We start from the raw sequence: 21103 nt of genomic DNA, 5'->3' as shown, positions 1-21103 counted from the left end.
TCCAACCCTGTGACTGGTCAGATCATCATATTGTCACATTCTTCATCAATGAAAAAGTTAAATTTAACTCGGTTCAATCCTCCAAGCCCAAAGTCTGGAAAAGAGACCTGAAAAAACTCATCCCAAACTCTTTACCCCCTAACAGCTGTAACCTCTTACTTCCTCCTACCGGCATTACGGACGTCCAATCCTTGACTGACCACTATCTCAACGCTATGACCTCAATAATTAATGAGGCTGCACCTATGCAGCTAAAAAGAGTCTCCACAAAAATTTCCAATCCATGGTACGACGGGAGTCTCAATGAGGATAGAACGAGCCATGCGAATGGCAGAGCGCACCTGGAGATCAGCTCCCTCTGCACTGCACCTAAAAACCCTGAAGAAAAAGAGAAACGCCTACTTCAGGAAAATAAAACGCTCAAAATCAGACTTCTTCAGCCTCCAGCTCGACCAAGCAAAAAACCGTCCGAGAAAACTGTTTGAGCTAATCAGAACACAATCCAAGGAACAACCCCAACCACTCAGCACTATGCGCGAAGCACCCTCCTGCGAAGACTTCGCTTCTTTCTTTATCCAAAAAACTGACAACATAAAGAGCGATCTCCTCATTGACGCAAGCCTTTACCCCAAATCCCACTGCATAGCACCCACTGAAACAAAAACCAATGCTACATGGTCATCCTTTTGCACCTACTCGGAAGAAGAAATTGGCAGACTGCTCAACACCCTGAAACCATCCAATCACCTCACGGACCCCCTTCCTGCGAACGCTGTCAAAGACTTTACCCCTTTGCTCCTCCCACTCTGGACTAAAATTATTAACAGCTCACTTCAACAAGGAACCATCCCTGACTCCCTCAAAGTTGGACAAGTCACACCTTTAATAAAGAAACCTACAGCCGACCCCTCTGATCTAAACAATTATCGTCCCATTACCAATATTCCCACTCTCGCAAAACTGTTGGAAAAATGCGCTCAACTACAATTGACTAAACACATTAATCAGTTTGATCTCCTCAACCCCCATCAATCAGGCTTCAGAGCAGGACACAGTACAGAAACTGCTATGACGAGGCCATCGAAGGTTCTAGGCAGCCCCTGCCAGTGCCCTTTGGTGCACGTTGGAGTCTCTATGGTGGTACTGGATGGCGAGCTTCTCTAAACGCTGCAGCGAGACTCATCACTGGGTCAAAAAAACACTCACACATTTCCCCTGACTTGAAAGCCCTGAACTGGCTGCCTTTTGAAGCCAGAATACATATGAAAATCGCCTGCATGACGCACAAGGCTGTACACCTGAGCTCCCCCGGATACCTCGCTCAGAAGCTGACAATTTCTGGTGGCTCAAGAAACACTAGAGGCACAAACAATCTTCTGCTAAAGCCTCGAAGATTCCGGAAGGAAAAAACTTATAAACGCTCCTTCTCAGGAATGGCACCCAGGATCTGGAACTCACTCCCTCCTGAAACCAGGCTCATCTCCTCCACGACACTTTTTAAAAAAGAAGTAAAAGCTATCCTCATGGCTAAATTTACTTGAACTATCACTGTGGATTCTTAAAGACTCTGCACCAATCTGTACTACTTGTTCGATTCCTTTGCTAATTTGTATTACTTGTATTAGCGACTCACCTGATTGTCTATGCTCCCACTTATTTGAACTATTAGCATTATTGATGTTTCTGTTTGACTATGCTCCCTCATGTACCTACCCCACCCCATTTATTACCTATAACTACACTATGCCTAATGGACTGTTATTCACTCTCTTGTTCGTACCCATTCTTTGTAAAGCGCTCTGATATCTGCAAAGATCTTGTTCGCGCTATATAAAACTTTCAAAATAAAATAAAATAAAATCTGTTGGAAGGCATTTCTGTAGGGTGAGGGCCAAAAGATCTTGAAAAAGTGTCGGCATATGCCCAGAGAATGGCAAAGGAATATCAGAGCGACAGGCATTTTCCTGTCACGGTGGGCCTACTCTTTGGACTCTAACAAGTTGTATGTCTGTATCAGCTGGTGCGTCGAGGATCTCGTGAACAGGGCACTCACATAAGCTGCAATGTCTGTACCTTCCGTTTTAGTTGGTGCTCCTCAAATGCGGAAGTTGTTTCTTCGCAATTGGTTCTCAAAATCCTGTGCGTGTGCCTGCAGGTCAATCTGTTACTCACAGAGGTGTTTTACCTCCTATTGAAGCTATCTAAGTTCCTCGTCTATGGTGGATTTATGGTCCTCAAGGGTTAATACTCTTGTTTCCCACCTCCGTCATGGCACGGCGGACATCTTTCAAGTCCTGAGGAAGGTCATTTTTTACCATCTGAAGGTCTTCCTAGAGGGAGACAAACAGAGCCTTTAGGAAGGATCTTGTCACCTGGTCCCTTGCAGTCATCTCTGTCTGCCACCTACTCCAGCTGAGGAGGAGGTGGTTTCCCTGATGAGCCTCCGGCCGGACTGAAAAGCATGTCCTCGAGGGATATCTCCTTCCTCACTCGAGCCGCTGTCATGGTCACCAAGTTATAGCCACCTCTGTCCTCTCCGGTCATCAAAACTGCAGGTTGTCATGAGTCTGTCCCCTGGGGATGAGAGATCCCAAGGTGTGGAATAACACCTAGCTACCTGACTGCACTCGATGCAGCAGCATGGCCCAGCAGCGGGGTGCTCCTCATTTAGCCTCCCCACTTTTGCCCCACATTCAACAGCACAAATCCTCTGGACTGGGTACCTCCTGTGAGTGTCCCGTCTGGTGGAGAGGCAACAGACATGACACTGATATGTGGGTCTAGTGTTAATCAATCGCTCCCCGCAGGGCCCTCACCTGTAGCCACTCATGGGAGGGGCAGAGTAACAGTCAGACACCAGGACACTCGCACCCACCCCCCACCTCAGACTTCAGGGCCTTCGTGTATCACTGGGGCAGGTTTTACATGCAGTCCAACCTGATGATAAGTCCACACTCAATTTTACAGGGGCTGCTGATCTCGAGTCAGGACCCTGTTAGCAGCAAGCAGCCCAGCATAAGCACTCCTACGGCCAACAGGACGCTGGCTCAAGAGCCGGAAAAGTAGTGCAGTGCCCCTGATATCAGCCTGCACCTTTCTTCATGCGCTACGGGGAAGCACTGGCACCGTGGTGGATCGAAAGTTGCCAATTTCCATCAGCAGTGATCAATGTGGGGAGCAAGCGACTCGCCAATCTTTACTGTAGTCACAGTCTGTTATAGGCCTGAAGCATGACATAGGGCCAGAGACTCTGACGGCACTTTACTCGGTCTAAGGAGGGTGTCTGGCAGTAGCGCATCATATCCCGCCTACGGCCAGGTGCTGCATTGCAGTGCCTTCCCTTTCACCATGGCAAGCCTCCTGTCCCGGGTCTATAGGAGAGCACTGGCACTAACGGAGAAGGGGGTGGAGGGAGATTGTCAGGTGCTTGCCGGGGACGTCTGTTCAGAGGAAGAAGCAGCAGACTCGATGCGGTCAGGCAGGCTTTGTCAGGTAGTAGAAGTGCCCTCTGATGCCACCAAACGCTCCCCACATGGCTCTCACCATGGGCTTCGTGCAGCTGGTCCCTGCGATGTTGTTCAACATATTGTTAGAACCAGGGGTGGATTGGCAGTCGACCCCACCAAGCTCTCAGCCACTACCTGTTCGTGCAGCTGCTTCCTGTGGTGATCCTGGAACTTCCACCGGCCCTCACAACTGGCTCTGGCAGCTGTCCTCACATGCAGGGCAGTGCGCAGACAAGCTTAGTCATGCTGCGACTGCCGCCATCTTGTGCCTTTCCCTGGAGGCCATCGAAGGTTCTAGGAAGCCCCTGCCAGTGCCCTTTGGTGCACGTTGGAGTCTCTATGGTGGTACTGGATGGCAGGCCCCGATAGCAGCAGGCAACGGAAGGACGGGAAGGCATGTCCAATCCATCTGCCATATTGTATACGCCTCCTTCCCACCTTTTAAAAAAGATATATATATGTAATCACCATGTCAATTACTTCCCTCAAATTTTTTCCCCTTTAATTTACATTTTTTTAAACTTTGAGAGTGTCCAGCAGCTGCATTCTTTCTATATAGGTATTTTGACAACTTTTTATTTGTTTGTTTCTAATTAACTACGTTCAACATCTTGGAACATATAAATGAATACAAATAAATCCTAGTTTTTTGCTTTGAGTGACACTCTGAGGACAGCACTTTGGTCAATGCAAAATTGCCACTTTTATGCTGTTTCTTGAAATACTTTGGGAATTTGTAACTTTCTTGAAATGTTTCTAAAACTGGAGCTAGAATAGTAAATAAGCCTACTGGACAATTTTGAGGGAAGTTGCACTTTCTCCTAACAGTCTAGGATAGGTTTTAGAATAGTAAATTTGACATCGTGTTGTCCAACACGCCCACTGCTACTCTGAGCGGGCAACTCAAAGTAAAAAACACAAACGTGGTGTCATGACATAGGGTGCCAGTTTGACTTTTATTGGCTGATGTGGTCAGAAGCACTGACAACAAACACCTTTTTTCAGATACTGAAAAGTATAGTAAGTCGCAAAGCTAAAATGTTGACTGAAGCCTTTCAAATGCTTTAAGTATTGGCTGTGCTGCGAGTTTTTTCAAGGATCCCTATTAGATGGGTGCAACTGAAGAGGACCTTCTTCATCTCCATGATACGTGGGAAGTGACCCAGGAGAAAGAAGCAAAGTCTATTTCTTGCAGGGTTTACCCTTTTCATTGTGGGACATCCAATATTATACCGTATTTCGGAATGTTGCATAAACCAACCCTCAATGAGGTGTTAAGGAGCCTTGCGTGGTTTCTCTCTCTTTTGCTATGCTATGGTATGCTCTCACGTGGTCATAGAAAAGAGACCGCATGAAAATAGTAAGCAAAAGAAAACTTCCCGACTTTGATATCCTTGGTTGTGATGCGCATTCTAAACTTGCATTCTGAAAATGCCACTATACAAATAGAACTCTTTATCATCAAGACTGAAAGTTGCAAATATATTCTTGTAAAAAAAGCTCTAAACATAAAAGAAAACTAATCTAAATCTTTATACTATCACATACAGCAAAATCGCAAAATCACCACCCTCACACAAACCACACAAAAAGGATCCCTGGCAGGATTGGGCTCATCATATCTATTATATTGAATCAAGACCTATAATCATTGTATTAATCTTCACTGACCAACTGCAATAGCAACATTCTACCATGATTGGATGCGGCCAAACGGCACCCAGATCACGAAAGAGCTAAGAGGCCATACAAACGGCAAAAGTATGCTTTACAAATGCTAATAACTTGGCGCAAACAAATCAACATTCTTTTACCCCCTTTGAAAATATGCTGCATTAGCCATACGGTAAGGAGCTTGTAGAACTGAAAGTGAAAACACCTATAAGAGACAAACCAATGGCTTACATCAAATCAGAACAAAACGCCGTTTTATAAAGATGCAAAGGGCCTGTGGCAATTTTTGAGAATCTCAAGAGAAATGCACAACAGTTGTTGGCTAATAAGCTGATAACTGGCATTTAATTCTCTACATTTTACAAATCTGTGCATAGTGCAACAATGTAAGAAATAGCAGTGGATCTAGTCGTTGTTGCAATGTTGTGGTTGAAATATCAAGCTGTATAAATATCGCATACACATTGACTACTACTGTATCATAAAGGTAATTGTGCAATTGAGAACAGTTAATCTATACTTTCCCATAGATGCTTACTTTAACAACAGGATGGCAGTTAGGGGGACACAAAATGCGCATAATTTAGTTTTGTGTAATTCTACAAGATTTTGGAAAAATTATGCAAAATTATATTCAATGCAAATCTGACATTTTGCGTTGAAATCTGTTTTAAAAAATTTCGAAAAAACATCCATTCGTTTGCGTTCTGCTTGTTTGTGTTCTTTTGATCTCGCAATAGGATTTTTACCCTAACTGCTTGTAATTAAGTGACAACTAATAATTCTGGGGCTTTTTAGGAACAATCATCATAACGGGAAATGCTGGAAATTACGCTGGAGTACCAAAAATTTCACCTAGTGGTAATTAATATTGTAAAATGCTAAGTCCATACTTCGACGACAATATTAAGGCATGCATCTGTTATGAAGACCATGTTTGCTTTCTAAGCCTGAATAAACATCATTGATATCTTTACAGGAAATATTTAGTAAATTATTCATATGACTTTGAAACAGAGAGAGACCTCAATTCCAAGCACCCAAGCTAGAAACCTAACAGAGAGAGACCTCAATTCCAAGCACCCAAGCTAGAAACCTACATGAAGGGTGCTGTCTTTTCAGCTAAATACAACAGCGGAAAGCAAAATATGTATTAGGAAGTCTAGCAACAATAACTTACTGTGTAATCACCTTTTCCCTCAGTGATCTTCTTTAGTCTACCGTTCTCACCCAGGGCAAAAAAACGTGTCAATGATTGGAGATTAGCGTTGAAAAATAACTTTGCTTTCCTATTAAGGGCTCTTTGGCCCCTCTAGCGTTTAACAAACAAAGCTTTTCAAAATGTAAGTTAAGCCTTTCAATCAGTTGTGAAATAATTGCTCGAATGGCACAATGAACAATGACCACTTTGAAATAATTAAGAAGGACTGTTTTTTCAAGCTATCATGCTACTTTTATAGAGGTCACCTTATCTGAAATTTGCTTTATTAAAATAACCTCATGAATGTGGAATGTTTTAATAATAATTCTAAGGGGAAAAAAATATTTTGGTCAATAATGAAGACATACGACCTCCATTTCTACAAATACCTGAACCCATACATTTTCTTAGATCTATCAATTTCTACTGAAGGCATTCTAATGAAATCTCTCATCATCATAAATTAACATGTTTGATATAATAGACCGCATTACAAAGCCCTAGAGCATTCATCCCTTTCAATGACGATGCTCGGTACAAAGGCTGTACTTGAGAAAAAAGTCTTTTATGTTTAAGGGTAGAAATAGGAGTGCACAGCATTCAATGATAAAAGTGAAATGTTAACAGAGCAAAGCTTATTTGAAGGCAATTTTGAACCATTAAATGTAGTTTTAATTGAAATGTTCATGCACTTTATGGCGGTTGCATTGTTTCAACGAATAAAACAAATCTTGTGATTAAAAAGTGTGAAGGCAGCTTAAATGTCACAAACTTCTATTATAACGGTAAAAGGGGTTAACCATTTAAACTTATTAACGACCAGGGGAGAAGCCATGGCATCTTTAACAACTCTGAGAAGCTAATACCCAAGCTCAGCTTCAAAAATGCTTCCTAAAGGCGATCTTCCTTAAACTAAACCTTTCAACTGCTTCCACAAGAATAAAGAAAAAATAACAATAAAAAAATCGAGGTGCCAACGATATAAACCAATTCCAAGCTGGTCTTCAAAAATCACAAACCATCTTGAAATGATGGCTGCAGCTACAAATAGCAGTTTATTTGCGGATTTCCTTTGATAAAATATTTTTTTTAAGTAACAAAGCTTTTTACGTACGGTATTAGACATACTATCGAGCCAGTGGGGGCGTGCAGCTGATAAAACCTAGAAGGGGCACTATTTCTGAAACTCCAGCAGCTTTGGATAAAAGGTCTGTCCCATACTTAGATATGGCCGCTTTATAAAATGCTAATCAAGTCTCCGACTTGCTGCGTAACCAAAGTTGTGATTCTTCTTTATACAGCATCAAAAATTTCACACCCCATCAATGCACGCCTGAAGCCATTTTATTCTGGCAATTAATTTATTATTTTTCACAGCACAGTGAAGCCTTGTTTTCAGGTCATTCATAACTTTATAAATCAGCTCGGTGCATGAGACTGGGCATCTGCAGAACCGTAGAAAATCTTTCCACTCTGGCGATTAAGCGTTTGACACCTTGGCTGATTAATAATAGTGCAAAGAATGAGATCAGAAGCAAAATAAATGGTCATTTAATAGAGAAACTCACAAAACAGCCCTTTAACTTACATATTCCATCATGTTATTCGTTTCACATTTCCTTTTGCTTAGTCTCCAGTGCAAGCACAGCTGGAAAGGAGGGAGAGAAGAAAGAGCAATGAGGTCTATTTTATGGAGCCATACAAGCCAGCCCATTTGTCCACCTTTCATATTTTCTACCCCAACAAAAGCATCTGTTTCCATACTGTGCAATTCAGAGCCCAGCAGTACGAAGCTGCTCCCCGCGGCACTCACCTTGTGGTATAACCTATTGTTTTCCCATTCTAGTAACTTCTCAATCGATCTTCGTGTCTGCAAGACAAATGAGAAATCATTTTACTCCTCACTGCTTTTCGAACAACTGTGTTTTGCAGCTGCTTTGTGTGAAAAGGGGGAGAGGTGAGGGACAGTGACGGAGTGCAGGGTGGTCTGAGGCAGAATCAAAGCTTCTTGGGTGTTAAACAGTAACTACGAAATAGATCATTTGATAGGAAGGCAACTAGGTGGCACAAACGAAAGAACATTCCCACTAGTGTTTTCCGTAAACCAAGTAAGTCCCATACATCTGTAAATGCTTCTAAAACCAACAATGAACAAGATATTACAACTATTTGATCATACGCGATTCTGTCGCTATAAATATCTGTTCATTTTGTTCTTAGAAGAGAAGACTGAAAACTGTTAACTGAGAAGTACTTGTAGAATCACACGTCACAATGGAGTAAACACAAATAAAATTGTATTTAAAAAACGGTTCAACACGTGACATTTTAGAATGTGTCAAATTACAGAAAAAATTACAAATGAAATAAAGCGAAACCCCTCGTAAAAATACACATTTTGAAGTAAGCATATAAGCGTTGAGGTCGATATTTAAACTGCGACTCTTTATGTAGGGTTAAAAATAATAATAATAATAATAAAACCTGCTTGTGGACCAGCATTTAGTTAGGCGTAAAACACGGAAACAATAAAACCTGCTTGTGGACCAGCATTTAGTTAGGCGTAAAACACGGAAGTGGTGGTCCTCTTAAACCATCTAGAACAACGGGTCTCCTTTACCCCTGCCTATTGTGTATACTGGAGGCCATTCATGGGCGCAACCTTAGTAGTACCTTACATAAGGTGGGCTACTTGGGAGGCTGGCGTGCATTCACAGATTTGTGTTAATCAAGCTGGGATAATCAATATTTTACCATCAAGAAGTATGAATAGAATACAGCTGCTACAGGAAACCGAACGCTACTCATTCGCCAATGACTCCTCGTGGCTTAACTAATTGAGCTAGAGCCAGGAATGTCAGTGAGTTGGTAATGTCAACAGTACACATATCCGCACTCCCAAAATACTAAAAAAACACATGGCAAACGCAATAGTCAAAGGCGCTGTAAAGACGGCTTTAGCTGCTATGCATTTAAGAACGCCCAGTTTGTATTTCAGCCTGGACCTGGGGAATGTTCCAGGCACAAGGACACTTTTTATAGTTAGTCATTAAACTCACATATGTCAGATGTGACTGTAAAAAACACAAGCATTTGCAATGCAATAGGTCTCGCAGTTAGGCGAGTTTAAGCTATTGGCATTGTAAATGACAGTGCCATTTATGTATGTTTTTAAAATAAAAACAAAAATAAAAGGCATTGTTATTTGCAATGTCAATAGCTCAAACTCGCGTAAATGCGAGACCTATTGCATTGCAAATGCTGGTTACACTTGCTAACACGGTCTGTGCATAGGTTGCACCTCATGGGAAACGGCCATTACAACGCGGCCGTTTCCACGAATACATTAACCACGCATGCATTACAACGCATGCGTGGTTAACACGAAAGCCTTTACCACGCATATCTTTACTACGAGGTGTGTAGTAAAGGCATATGTGGTAAAAGGTTCAAAATAAACATGGGGGGCTTGGGGGGTCTCCCCCCCCAATAAAAACCTCACCTGAAATAATCGTCATCGTTTAAGAGGAAACGGAAAGAAACTTCCGTTTCTTCTTAAGGACGTACGACGTCACCACACATGAATTCCGTTGTAACGCATGCGTGGTAAAGGCATGCGTTGCAACGGAATTCGTTGTACGAACATATAACCCACCTCATTAGTACCAATTCAACATCCAAATATTGTAAAAAGCAACATAAAGGTGACAAGGCAACCTTTGCCAAGGGCCTTCCACTACATAACACCATGGTAGGTATGTATGTATGTATGTATTGTGCACTTGTATAGCGCAAAATCCTGCCACCCAAAGGGTATCCTGGCGCTTTTGACTCCACTGAAACCTATACGCAACACGTTTTAGCCAGCTCTGGGGAAGAGATGAGTTTTAAAAATTTTCTTGAAGGAAGACAAGTCCTCCAAGCTCCTCAAGGATAGTGGAAGGGAGTTCCAGAGCTTGGCAGCTGTAAATCCAAATGATCGGCCCCCCATTCGAATCCTGTTAATCCTGGGAACCACAGCCAGGTGTAACGAGGATGAGCGTAGCGGCCTCGCTGCGTGATACCAAAGGAAAAGGTTCCGTAACATTACTGGGCCTTGGTCATGTAAAGCCTTAAAGACCAGGCAAGAAGATTTAAAAAGAATTCTCTGATGGACTGGGAGCCAGTGTAGATCTCTAAGTGCAAGGGAGGAGGAAGCAACGCGAGGCCTAGCAAGGGCTTATTTTGCGGCCATATTTTGGACACGTTGCAGTTTGGAGATCAGGTTGCCAGGAGCCCCCAGAAGCAATGCGTTGCAATAATCTATCCTACTAAGGATAATGCCACGCACCACCTCTTGTCTAACCTGGAGTGGCAGCAGGGGGAGAATTTTCCGTAGCAAACGAAGTAGCATCATACAGACAGAGACAGTTTTGTCGACAAAGCCGTTCAGCTGAAGGTTGGAATCGAACATCACTCCAAGGTTACGGGCAGAATCCACCGCCACAACCTTACCTAATGAGGAGGACGGCCAAAGATCAGTCGGCAAAGCGCGTGGGACGCGGTCCGATGAGCAATGGAGAACGTCCGTCTTGGAGCTGTTAAATTGAAGCGAATTGTTCCTCAGCCATTCGGACGTGGCTGTCATGCAACGCTGGAAGGTATCTGAGGACACCGCATCTTTGCCTTCCAAGGAAAAGATGAGCTGGGTGTCATCAGCGTAATTGATCACTGAGATGCCAAAGGATTTGATCAATTTAACTAAAGGACACAGATAAAGGTTGAACAATATGGGGCTGATCGCGGACCCTTGCGGGGGACGCCTTGTCCCACTCTCCTAATACCTGAGCGAAAAGGTGGTAGGGCCACCACCTGATGCCTGTTCTGAAGATATGAAATCAACCAATTCCTTGCCAAACCAGCTATCCCGGCCTCCTCCAACCTGTTGACATGGATGGAGTGGCTGACCGTGTCGAACGCGGCCGATAGGTCGAGCAGCACTAAAAAGGCTGCTCGACCATCATCGACCCGCGATCGAAGTTTGTCCAACACGACCACCAGTGCCGACTCCGTGCCATGGGCTGGCCGGAAGCCGAACTGGGCCATCTCCAAATAGTTGTTACTTTCCAAAAAGTCGGAGAGGGACCGGGTGACCAGTTTTTCCATGATCTTCACTGGAAAAGGAAGCAAGGATATTGGTCGATAATTCGACAAACAGGTGGGGTCTAGCGTTGGCTTTTTTAGGAGAGGGGAGACCACCGCCAACTTCCAGCTGTCAGGGACCACAGCTGATTTAAAGGACTAAAGACAGATGGAGTGTAGAGGGGAAAAAAGTTCATCCTGAAATAATTTCCAATAACTGTGGGGCAGTGGATCCAAAGGGGAACCAGAGTTCACTCCGTTTGCTAGCTTGCAAAACTCGTCCAATGAGGGAAGGGGGAAAGACTCCAACCGTAAACGGGAAGTATGCTCATCCCCCTCAACAGAGGCAGGGGAGGGTGGACAGGCAATCACAGGCTGAGGGACGTATATGCCTGAAGGAGCAAGGGCATTTAAAATGTTTGCAATTTTATCCTCAAACGCTCCCGCTAAGGAATCACAGAGTGATTGTGAGGCTGGAATATTATACGCCGCGCACTCGGGCTTAGAGAGGTCATTTACTATTTTAAATAAGGACTGTGATTTATTCGTTGCCTGTGTCAACGTGACCTCAAAATATTTTGCCTTAGCACTTTTGATTTGGGCTTTATATTCAAGCAATGCAGTTTTGTATAGTGACTTAGCATTCTCGGAATATGACCTCCTCCACACCCTTTCCACCTGCTTACACTGAAGTTTCAGTTGAAATAAGTCAGGAGAATACCAGGGCTTTGCGGGTTGGCGCTTGGCCTTAGGGTTCCGTATCGGGACCAATATGTCCAGAGAGCTGGTAATTTGCTGGCGCAAGCTAGAATAGCTTGCTTCAGCATTTTCCATCAAATGGAAAGTCCCGGAAAGGAGGGGTGGGGGTTCCGAGTAATGTAAGAGCTTTGACCACTGTCTCTTCGCAGTAGACTTCACTCCATTCTTGCCGAGGGACTCTACAGGGAGGTAGAGGGAGAAGCAAAGTAGTGCGTGGTCTGTCCAGCATTGAAAAATTATTTCCCCGACTGCCACCGAGAGGCTTCAGCAAAGATCAAGTCCAATACATGACCCTTCGTATGGGTCTGGGACAGCACCAGCTGTTGCATCTGAAGGTTGTCACATGCCTGGCACAGTTCTCTATATGCTGTGCCCAGAGACCCATCAGGCCATAGATTGAAGTCCCCGAGAACAAAGAGTCTCGCATGCGAATTAGAGAGGTCATATATTAAGTCTACCAGGTCTGGTAGTTTAGACGGTGCAGAGCCCGGTGTTCTGTAACAGAGCAGTCCGGACTGTACAACCCCTTTATGCCCTTTCATCGAGAAACCCAAGAGTTCAAACCCCTGGACCGCTTTGACCTCGAATAGAGAGAGCGCCAATGAGTCTCTGAAAATAAGACCAATTCCTCCGCCTCTACTCCCTACCCTCGGGCAATGCATGATTTTATATCCCGCTGGACAGGCCAGTCCAAGTTCCACATTGCTGTCTGCTCGTGTCCATGTCTCGGTTAAAAAAAGCACATCCAAAGCATGGAAGTCTATGAGGAGTGCTATTTCAGCGTGATGTTTACAAAGTGAGCGGATATTGAGCAGGCCACAGGACAATGCGTCTGATTTTCCCGAGTTGGTTCTTGACACTTGGCTGGCCAGGGGTTGTAGCTGTATTAACTCAGACCTGGAGTATGTGACTGGAGATGAGGAGGTACGGGCAGCGTGACTTGCACCGGGCACGACCGGTGCGCGAACGGGCGCAAACGGGCTTACCTTTGGCGCACCTCCGGCGCGCCTACGGCGCGCCCGCTGCGCGTCACCGCTGCGTGCTTGAGGGTAGCACATCTTATATGGCCGTTAAGCGCGGGATTCCTGCCAGGCCGATCTCTGGCCCCACACCCAAGATGGCGCCCGTAATTCGGCACCTCCTGGCTATCCACACCCAAGATGGTGGCGCGAGCATCGCAATGAACTTTCCAGGGGATCCTGAGTTCTAAATCCCGCAAAGTGCGAGTGATGGCACAATTATAATGCAGGTAAGACCTGAATATAACCCCAGGCGAATTTTCCAGCGCGAGAGGATAACTGCGTTCTAATCGCGCAGCGCAATAGAGCAAGTGCACGTGAAGCTAAGTGATTTAAAATAAGGCGTTTTAAAAAGAGGCAGCACGAGAGCAACAGCAGCAGCTGCGCGAGCGTGTGGTATCAAGTAGAATCTACCTGAGACTGAAGAGATATCCGCTTAAATAAGCTCTTCAGAGCGCGGGATTCCTGCCAGGCCGATCTCTGGCCTCACACCCAAGATGGCGCCCGTAATTCGGCACCTCCTGGCTATCCACACCCAAGATGGCGGCGCGAGCACCGCAATGCGCTTTCCAGGGGATCCTGAGTTCTAAATCCCGCAAAGTGCGAGTGATGGCACAATTATAATGCAGGTAAGACCTGAATATAACCCCAGGCGAATTTCCCAGCGCGAGAGGATAACTGCGTTCTAATCGCGCAGCGCAATAGAGCAATAGTGCAAGTGCACGTGAAGCTAAGTGATTTAAAATAAGGCGTTTTAAAAAGAGGCAGCACGAGAGCAACAGCAGCAGCTGCGCGAGCGTGTGGTATCAAGTAGAATCTACCTGAGACTGAAGAGATATCCGCTTAAATAAGCTCTTCAGAGCGCGGGATTCCTGCCAGGCCGATCTCTGGCCCCACACCCAAGATGGCGCCCGTAATTCGGCACCTCCTGGCTATCCACACCCAAGATGGCGGCGCGAGCACCGCAATGCGCTTTCCAGGGGATCCTGAGTTCTAAATCCCGCAAAGTGCGAGTGATGGCACAATTATAATGCAAGGTATGGCAAAGAGCAGACAGGCTTAACTTAGGCCGTTGTGTAAAGTATTTACGCAGCTACAAAACAGTAATAAAGTCAAAATGGAAAGCAATAAAAATCTCAAGATGAATGAGTAAAACTTAATAAACAAAATGACATTCAATAAGTGAAGCCACAGAAATGCACCTTCAAAGTATTAAGTAGGAATAGCAACAAGAAGTTAAATGTGCCAATGATAGTCAATAGTCACAGTTAAAAAGGCCAGTCTTATGACCCTTTGAGTTCACTTCTTTGTCCTGGAAACAAGAGGGAGCAGGTCCAGCACTTCAGGGCTCCCCTCAGGTCACATACAGACCTGTACTCTTCTTCCTCAGGGTCAGCAGTGTTCCGAAGTGGGTGCCTGGAGGTGATCCAATTAAGTCTGACACTGGCAAATGGGAAGGAATGACTCCTAGACATGAATGCAGTAAACATTCTATGGGCAACCACTGGCCACTTTGGGTATTTTCAAGATTGTGAAAGTCACCGGCTTTGGGTGTGTGGTTGTGTGTGTGCGTGGGGGGGGGGTGAGGGGCTGTGCTATGGTAATTCTAGTGTTCTCCCACAAGGAACACTAAAATTCAGTTTGATGAAGCCAATCTACCCACAATAAACGCAGATAAAAGGCTGGTAGGACAAAAGCAAGATTCTTCAGCAACCAGCCAGTGGCTAGACAAGAATTGTCTTGGCATCCTGTTCCCTTCCTTTGAAGTGCTACACATAGTTCAGCAGGCCTGTCAAGCAGGGTTCAGTCAAAAGGAGGCTCACAACCCATCCTGCATATTCTGTGAGGTTCAGAGCCTTCATATCTGCTCATTCAAATCTGCCTATTAAGGGAGATATCTAGTCAGTGACACTGACCATTTCAGCAAGGGGCATACTGTAAGAGCGTTATATTTGCAGCATTATTTACAACAGAATTTCCCCATGGTTGAATGAGGAGTGACGAAGCGCGAGTGAGTGTGTAATAAATACATATATAAACACATCTTCGACGCAAGCCACAATTTAATTCACTCAAACTCGATGTAAGAACCACACCTGACAGAGTTCGCCAGAGAAAATCACTTTTGAATGCATAACAAATGTTTTTTTCTTGAGCACTGCATTCCAGAGATCTTCCTATCCACTGATGCAAGCTCTCATTTTAAACCTGGAATAGAGGCAGACACTGTTGTGCAATGTGTAATCATCCTCTACTTTCTCAGTGGTCAGAAATCATTCATGCAACACAGTTTGTTTTTTTATCCATTTGGTGTCTATAAGGAAATGTGTTCATACAGAACGCCTAAATCTCTTGTGAAGTAAGCGGCAGATCACGGATGCTTTAACCTCTAAGTATGGTCTACACCTGGATATTTTCTGGATATTTTCAAAGACACATTTCACAATTGTAGTTTTCATGCTCCTTTCCTTGGGACATCGGCGATTGAATAATTCTTCTGTGCACCTTCAAACTGGAGTAGATATACAAGAAATCAGGGTTTTACAAAGCTGGTAATGGGACCCACCCCTCCTTCCACCTTTTCCGATACCCCACTCAAATACAAATTCAACTCGATAATTCGTTCCTTCACTGTGAAAATGGATGCATCATTAACCACATGAATAGCACTAAGCAGCCTACGACAGTCTCACACTTTGCCATTCATGGATGCAATTAAAACTAGACTACACCACCAAATTCCTTCAGTTAACACTCCTGTGACTACGTCCCATGGTGCAAGCCATATAATGCAGTAAACAAGTAGGCATCTGGGGCTAGACCTCTGGCCACACACACATATAAAACACCGGTCTATCAACAACAAAACATAAAATGTCCTCATGCTGCCTACTACTCATCACAACCTAAAAAAAACAGGCTTTGGGCTGCTATGGAATGGAAGGCACTGAATAGGACTAGTGCGGTGAGGCCATAACACTAACAGAAATTGCACCACAAATAATACAATGTGACACAACAAACATAATAAATCTTACTGCTACCAAAACATCTACCGAAATGTATATAATATTCAAACAAGACAACAATTACATCACTAATCCAATGTCAGACGATGCTACAGGACAACGAGGAACATTCAATCTGTAAACGGTGCCCTTCTCGTCACAGAAAATGGCTACTCCTGCCGTTGTAGACCCCTGCATTCTGATCACTCCTAGCATTTGAACAAATGCAAATGATACTTATGCTCACTTTACTACTATTTATCTAGCAGAGATCAACTCGCACAAATGTGTACTGCAAGATGCCAGAAGCTACTAGTGAATTGGTGCGTACTCCAAGGATCGATCCGATTTCTAGTGTTCTAACTTCAAAACATGGAGATTGAGTTCTTCAAATTTACGAGGAAATCACAATTAAAAGTACAATGGTGATTTAAGACTTTTAGTTGGAAGTCTCCACAAACATGGACATAAACTGGCTCAAAGATTGGTTCATTTAAAACAGGCTGTCCAGCACCTACCTTAAAACCAAACAACGAAATACCACATTCATTCACATCACGAAAGGACCAAGGAAGGTCAAATAAAGGACTGACAGAAAAACATTTGCACGGACAAAAGTCAAATCTCACAAAGACGGTCTATAGTCTGGTGTCTGTTGTCACTTGTGCACAGAATAAGATCATTTTGAATTGGACTTTAGAACCATCAAACAAACCATGGTTCTTACCTAGCCCGATCGAGGCAAAACTACCTGCCAGCACCCCTGACTCTTCCCTGTGGCCATCCAGCAAACCTATGCTCAAATGAACGTGGTAAAGTGGCACGGTTAAATCGCTTGGCACCACCTGGTTGAAACCAGGGTAAGATGTTTCACCAAAACTTGGAGGCAATATTCAGGTTTGTGAGGAAACTAGGATCCAGATCAATTGATACAATAATTAACATTTATACTGTTCCTAGTAGTCTGACGATCATACTTTGTCATATGGAAGTAAGCCGGACTCCTCTAATCCATCTTATACAAATTTCACCAACTTTATTATGGCACTCGTTATGGGCAAAGGATGAGCCGACCCTTAATCGTGCTATAATATTGGGACTGTATGAGCCTTGATCATATGCAGAAAATACCAAGGCTAAGCTACATAAAAAAAGCAGCTAGAGCCAGAAGGGAGAGTGGACTGTTTTTACAACCCTGAACTTTATTGTCAACATTTCGAAAACCCAGCTGAAAGGGGATCTTTTTCTATTTTAAAGGAGAACAGGGTGCGCTTGGAGACTGTGAAGAAGAGCGTAGCGGACGGAATATCTGCCCCCAGTTTGCTCTGAATGTCCAGAGGCTGATCCTTCTTTTTAATTTTGCCACTTGAAAAGGTTTTATCTTGTTAGATTCAGGTTTAGCATTACACATTTGTTGGTTTCTTACCCCCGCAAGGCGTACTGTGACACTAAACAAGATTAATCTCTACAGCAGTTTGTTTACGGAATTTAGTTGGGTAATGAGGATTTCTAGATCGCTAGATGATGAAGTATATAGGTTGATTAATGTATTTTGATCTTAATTTTAGAAGTTTATGGTTTTTTTATCATGATCCCTGAAATGTATGTGATACGCACGTATTTATTATTGGTAATTTTTAATGTTTTTACTGAAATCGTTATATTGTGTACTTATTCATTTTTTCCTTTTTATTTTTATGGCATTATGCACTTTACTTATTTCCGAGTGGTCAAAAACACATGTTTGATGTATTGGAATTGTTTTTATATTTAAGATCCAGAAGCCTATGACCTGATCCTGTCCTGTGGAATGTGATTTTACCACAAAGTCTACATTGTTTATAACTAATTTTATTATATAGTCTGTTTTTTACATTCTATGTTCTCTTTTATGGTTGTGAAAAGAACCGAATAAACAATATGTGAATGACTGACAAGTACATTTGGTTGTATTTTCTGTTTAAATCTGGACTACCATGCTGTGAATTTTACTGTAAAGGGCATTCATTGCGAGATACACAACTTGAAACTCTAGGAAGCAAGCATGTTACACTCCTTCCCGATCTGATGACTGAACAGAATCACAGCTTAACCACCCCTGAACTGGTTTCTTGTCAAGACGTGGATTTGGTATTGAGTGAATGTACAAAGCAATCATCCTCAGAAGTCTTGTTATAGTCCTCATTGTTGGAGAGTGAAACACCTAGTAAAGAAGAACTTGACCCTGCAATGGCATAGCGTTACCATTGTTGTGGCAATTACGTTTCTATATTCTGCTCCCAGGAGTCATTGGTCTGTGAGAGGATTTTTTTAATGTTAACTGTTATGGCCTGTTTTGGTAATAACAGTACAACTGTTTGTTTCCGTAATGCTAAAACATTATTCAAACTCCTTTTCACCAGCCAATCATCCAAGTATTGCTGCACATGTATGGCTGAAGGACTTAAATGTGCGACTACGACTGTAAGACAATTTGTGAGCATCTTTGGCTGCAGCCTTTATGCCGAAAAGTAGGTCCATGAACGGATATTAAACATCCAACATGATACCCTGAAAACACTTGATGAGATGGGCCTATTTTTATGTGAAAGCGCACATTTTTTTTGTCAATCACTGCCAGAAAACGGTATCGCGCCAATAATGGTATGACCTTCTGTATAGTTGTCATCTGGAATGTTTGCATCATTCTATTTTTTTTTTACAATTTGTAGATCCAGTAATGGTCGTGAACTCAAACCCTGTTTTGGTACCAGGAATTCTTGAGGAAGTAAAATATGGATTGCTTCCATAAATAGTAGCCCCATCTACCTCTTTTTTGGAGTACATGTATGGGATATTGCTTGTAATTCTGCCGGTTTAGTTTTACATTTAAATGAATGTCTGTTTAAGGCAATTATTGTAGACAGCAACAGTTAGCTAGCCGTGTCCACAGAGTCCAGAGCAGATGTTTATGAAATTCTCTTTTCCTCTTTGACTAGATATTCTTCCCTCTTAATACTCCTCCGAGAAAGGTTGCATTAAATCATTCCTTGGCTCCCACTGCTGGCATTCATACGTTTACAATTGGGCATTGGAATTAGCAATGACCGACTGTGTAGTAGCCAATCTCTCAATCTTTTTTCACCACTGCCTCCACAAGCTTACTAACTCTGTCTGTAGGATGGCCCTTAAATGATACCTGTTTGGGCTCACTTTCTTGCAGTTAAAATAATCAATGAATCCAGGTTGACATGAGATTTTATATATTGTGGAACCCCAGATGAAGGTTTATACTGCTTTACAAAAAATTCTACCACTGCTTCCTCCATTTGTAGCCCATCATACCTGCTCGTACAAGGTGATGTCTTCTGATGGCAAAGCTCTAGGGGGGGGTCATTTTCCTGAGAATAAGCCATGTCTGCGTTCTGCCACACGGGCTTCTCTTTCTCTAGAATGTTCTGCATTTCCTCCTCCTAGGTACTGTGATCTACAGATATACCTCATCTATATTTGTATCCCGCCATTCATCATCAACATTAAACTGAATTTCATCCTGCTCTGCCTGATGTGTGAGATATTACCGTTTCGTTTCGAACCATCATGGGCCTTTTAACTCCTGCTAGTCTATAAAAATGATATGAGGCAGAAGCCTTCTCAAAAGACTGCTTCTTTTTAATCAACTCTGTCAGCCCGGCACTGCATGCCTTTTTTTCATTTGTTCTGCTTTGACAATCAAAATAACTAATGTGGCTCAATGTGTTTCATTTTACAGTCTTTTCTTAGAAGGTCGATACTTTTGCTTCCACTTACAACTTTCTATCATCTTCTGAAGTCGGGTCGGAGGCCTTTGGTTTGGACATGGAAAGACTGGATCCTTCGACATCCCGCTAGACTGGCTTATGTTTAGGCGTGGAGTGTACATTTTATCTTTGATCAGCAAACCTAATTACGTCAAGTGGATAACCTGAAAGCTGTGTCTTTTAGTTCCAACCCCACTTCTGAGGCATTGCAGTTTTAAAGTCATTAGTGTTACTCTGAACATTGTTTGCAGGGACAGATTCATGTGGGTCATGTGCGGATTGGTCCTCCACCTTGAATCTGAATTATGTCCCCCCTGAGCCTCTTATGATGCCTCTAAATGAGGTTCTTCTGTAAACCTCTCCTTTACAGCAGGGTCTTTTTTCTGCAAAGAGAGAGCTGATTTTCCGACATTCCCATTTCTGTCTAGTCAGCCAGATCACTTTTGTTTCATGTTTTAGTGTTTTTGGATGAAACCGTGATTAATTGAGAGGGGGGTAAGTACCCACCTCAAGTAATAACCACAATTCTTTTCAGTGTGAACCACTAAATAAATCTGAGCTCAACCCGATAACTACGGCACAGTGCAGAAAGGCTTAACTTAGAGGCAATATGGAAAGTATTTACGCAGTTCTACAACCGCACAAAAAGTTGAAATGCAAAACAATACAAATCCAAAACAGATTAGAAAAAGAGTAAAATTCAATAAACAAAATGAGAAAAAAATCAATAAGGGGAACCGGAGATATACATTTTAAAACTTATAAGCAGAAACAACGCCAAGTAAGAAAGAGTGCCAATGATACTCAATGGTCGTGGTAGAACAACCTACAAGCAACTAAACACTGGCGGCAATGGTGTGCGGACCAGATGCACTAGCCAGGTTCATCCTGGTCAAAGATGGTACCTCCGACTTTAGCCCTTTAAGTGTCAATCTACCACAGGAGTAAACACTTTTAAAGTACTCCCAACCCTCTCCCCCCCAAACCCACCAAGGAGGTACTTAGACACTTAAAGGGTGTCAGGCAGTGGCCACAG

The 21103-nt window shown here is 43.3% G+C and overlaps 1 protein-coding gene across 1 annotated transcript in view; it reads right to left on the bottom strand.

The window, feature by feature from the left end:
- CHIC2 (cysteine rich hydrophobic domain 2) overlaps positions 1–21103 on the bottom strand; it is a 183499-nt gene that overhangs the window by 31307 nt on the left and 131089 nt on the right. Inside the window, exons 4-5 of the mRNA XM_078678189.1 lie at positions 8195–8251; positions 7970–8029 (exon numbers count right to left, since the gene is read on the bottom strand). Coding sequence (XP_078534315.1) covers positions 7970–8029; positions 8195–8251 — 117 coding nt within the window. The remainder of the gene's footprint in view (positions 1–7969; positions 8030–8194; positions 8252–21103) is intronic.

The sequence above is a fragment of the Lissotriton helveticus genome, chromosome 2_2 (assembly GCF_964261635.1).
Source record: "Lissotriton helveticus chromosome 2_2, aLisHel1.1, whole genome shotgun sequence".
Taxonomy (NCBI): Eukaryota; Metazoa; Chordata; class Amphibia; order Caudata; family Salamandridae; genus Lissotriton; species Lissotriton helveticus.
Note: the sequence above shows the minus strand (reverse complement) of the source record. Positions and strands in the feature narration are given on the sequence as shown.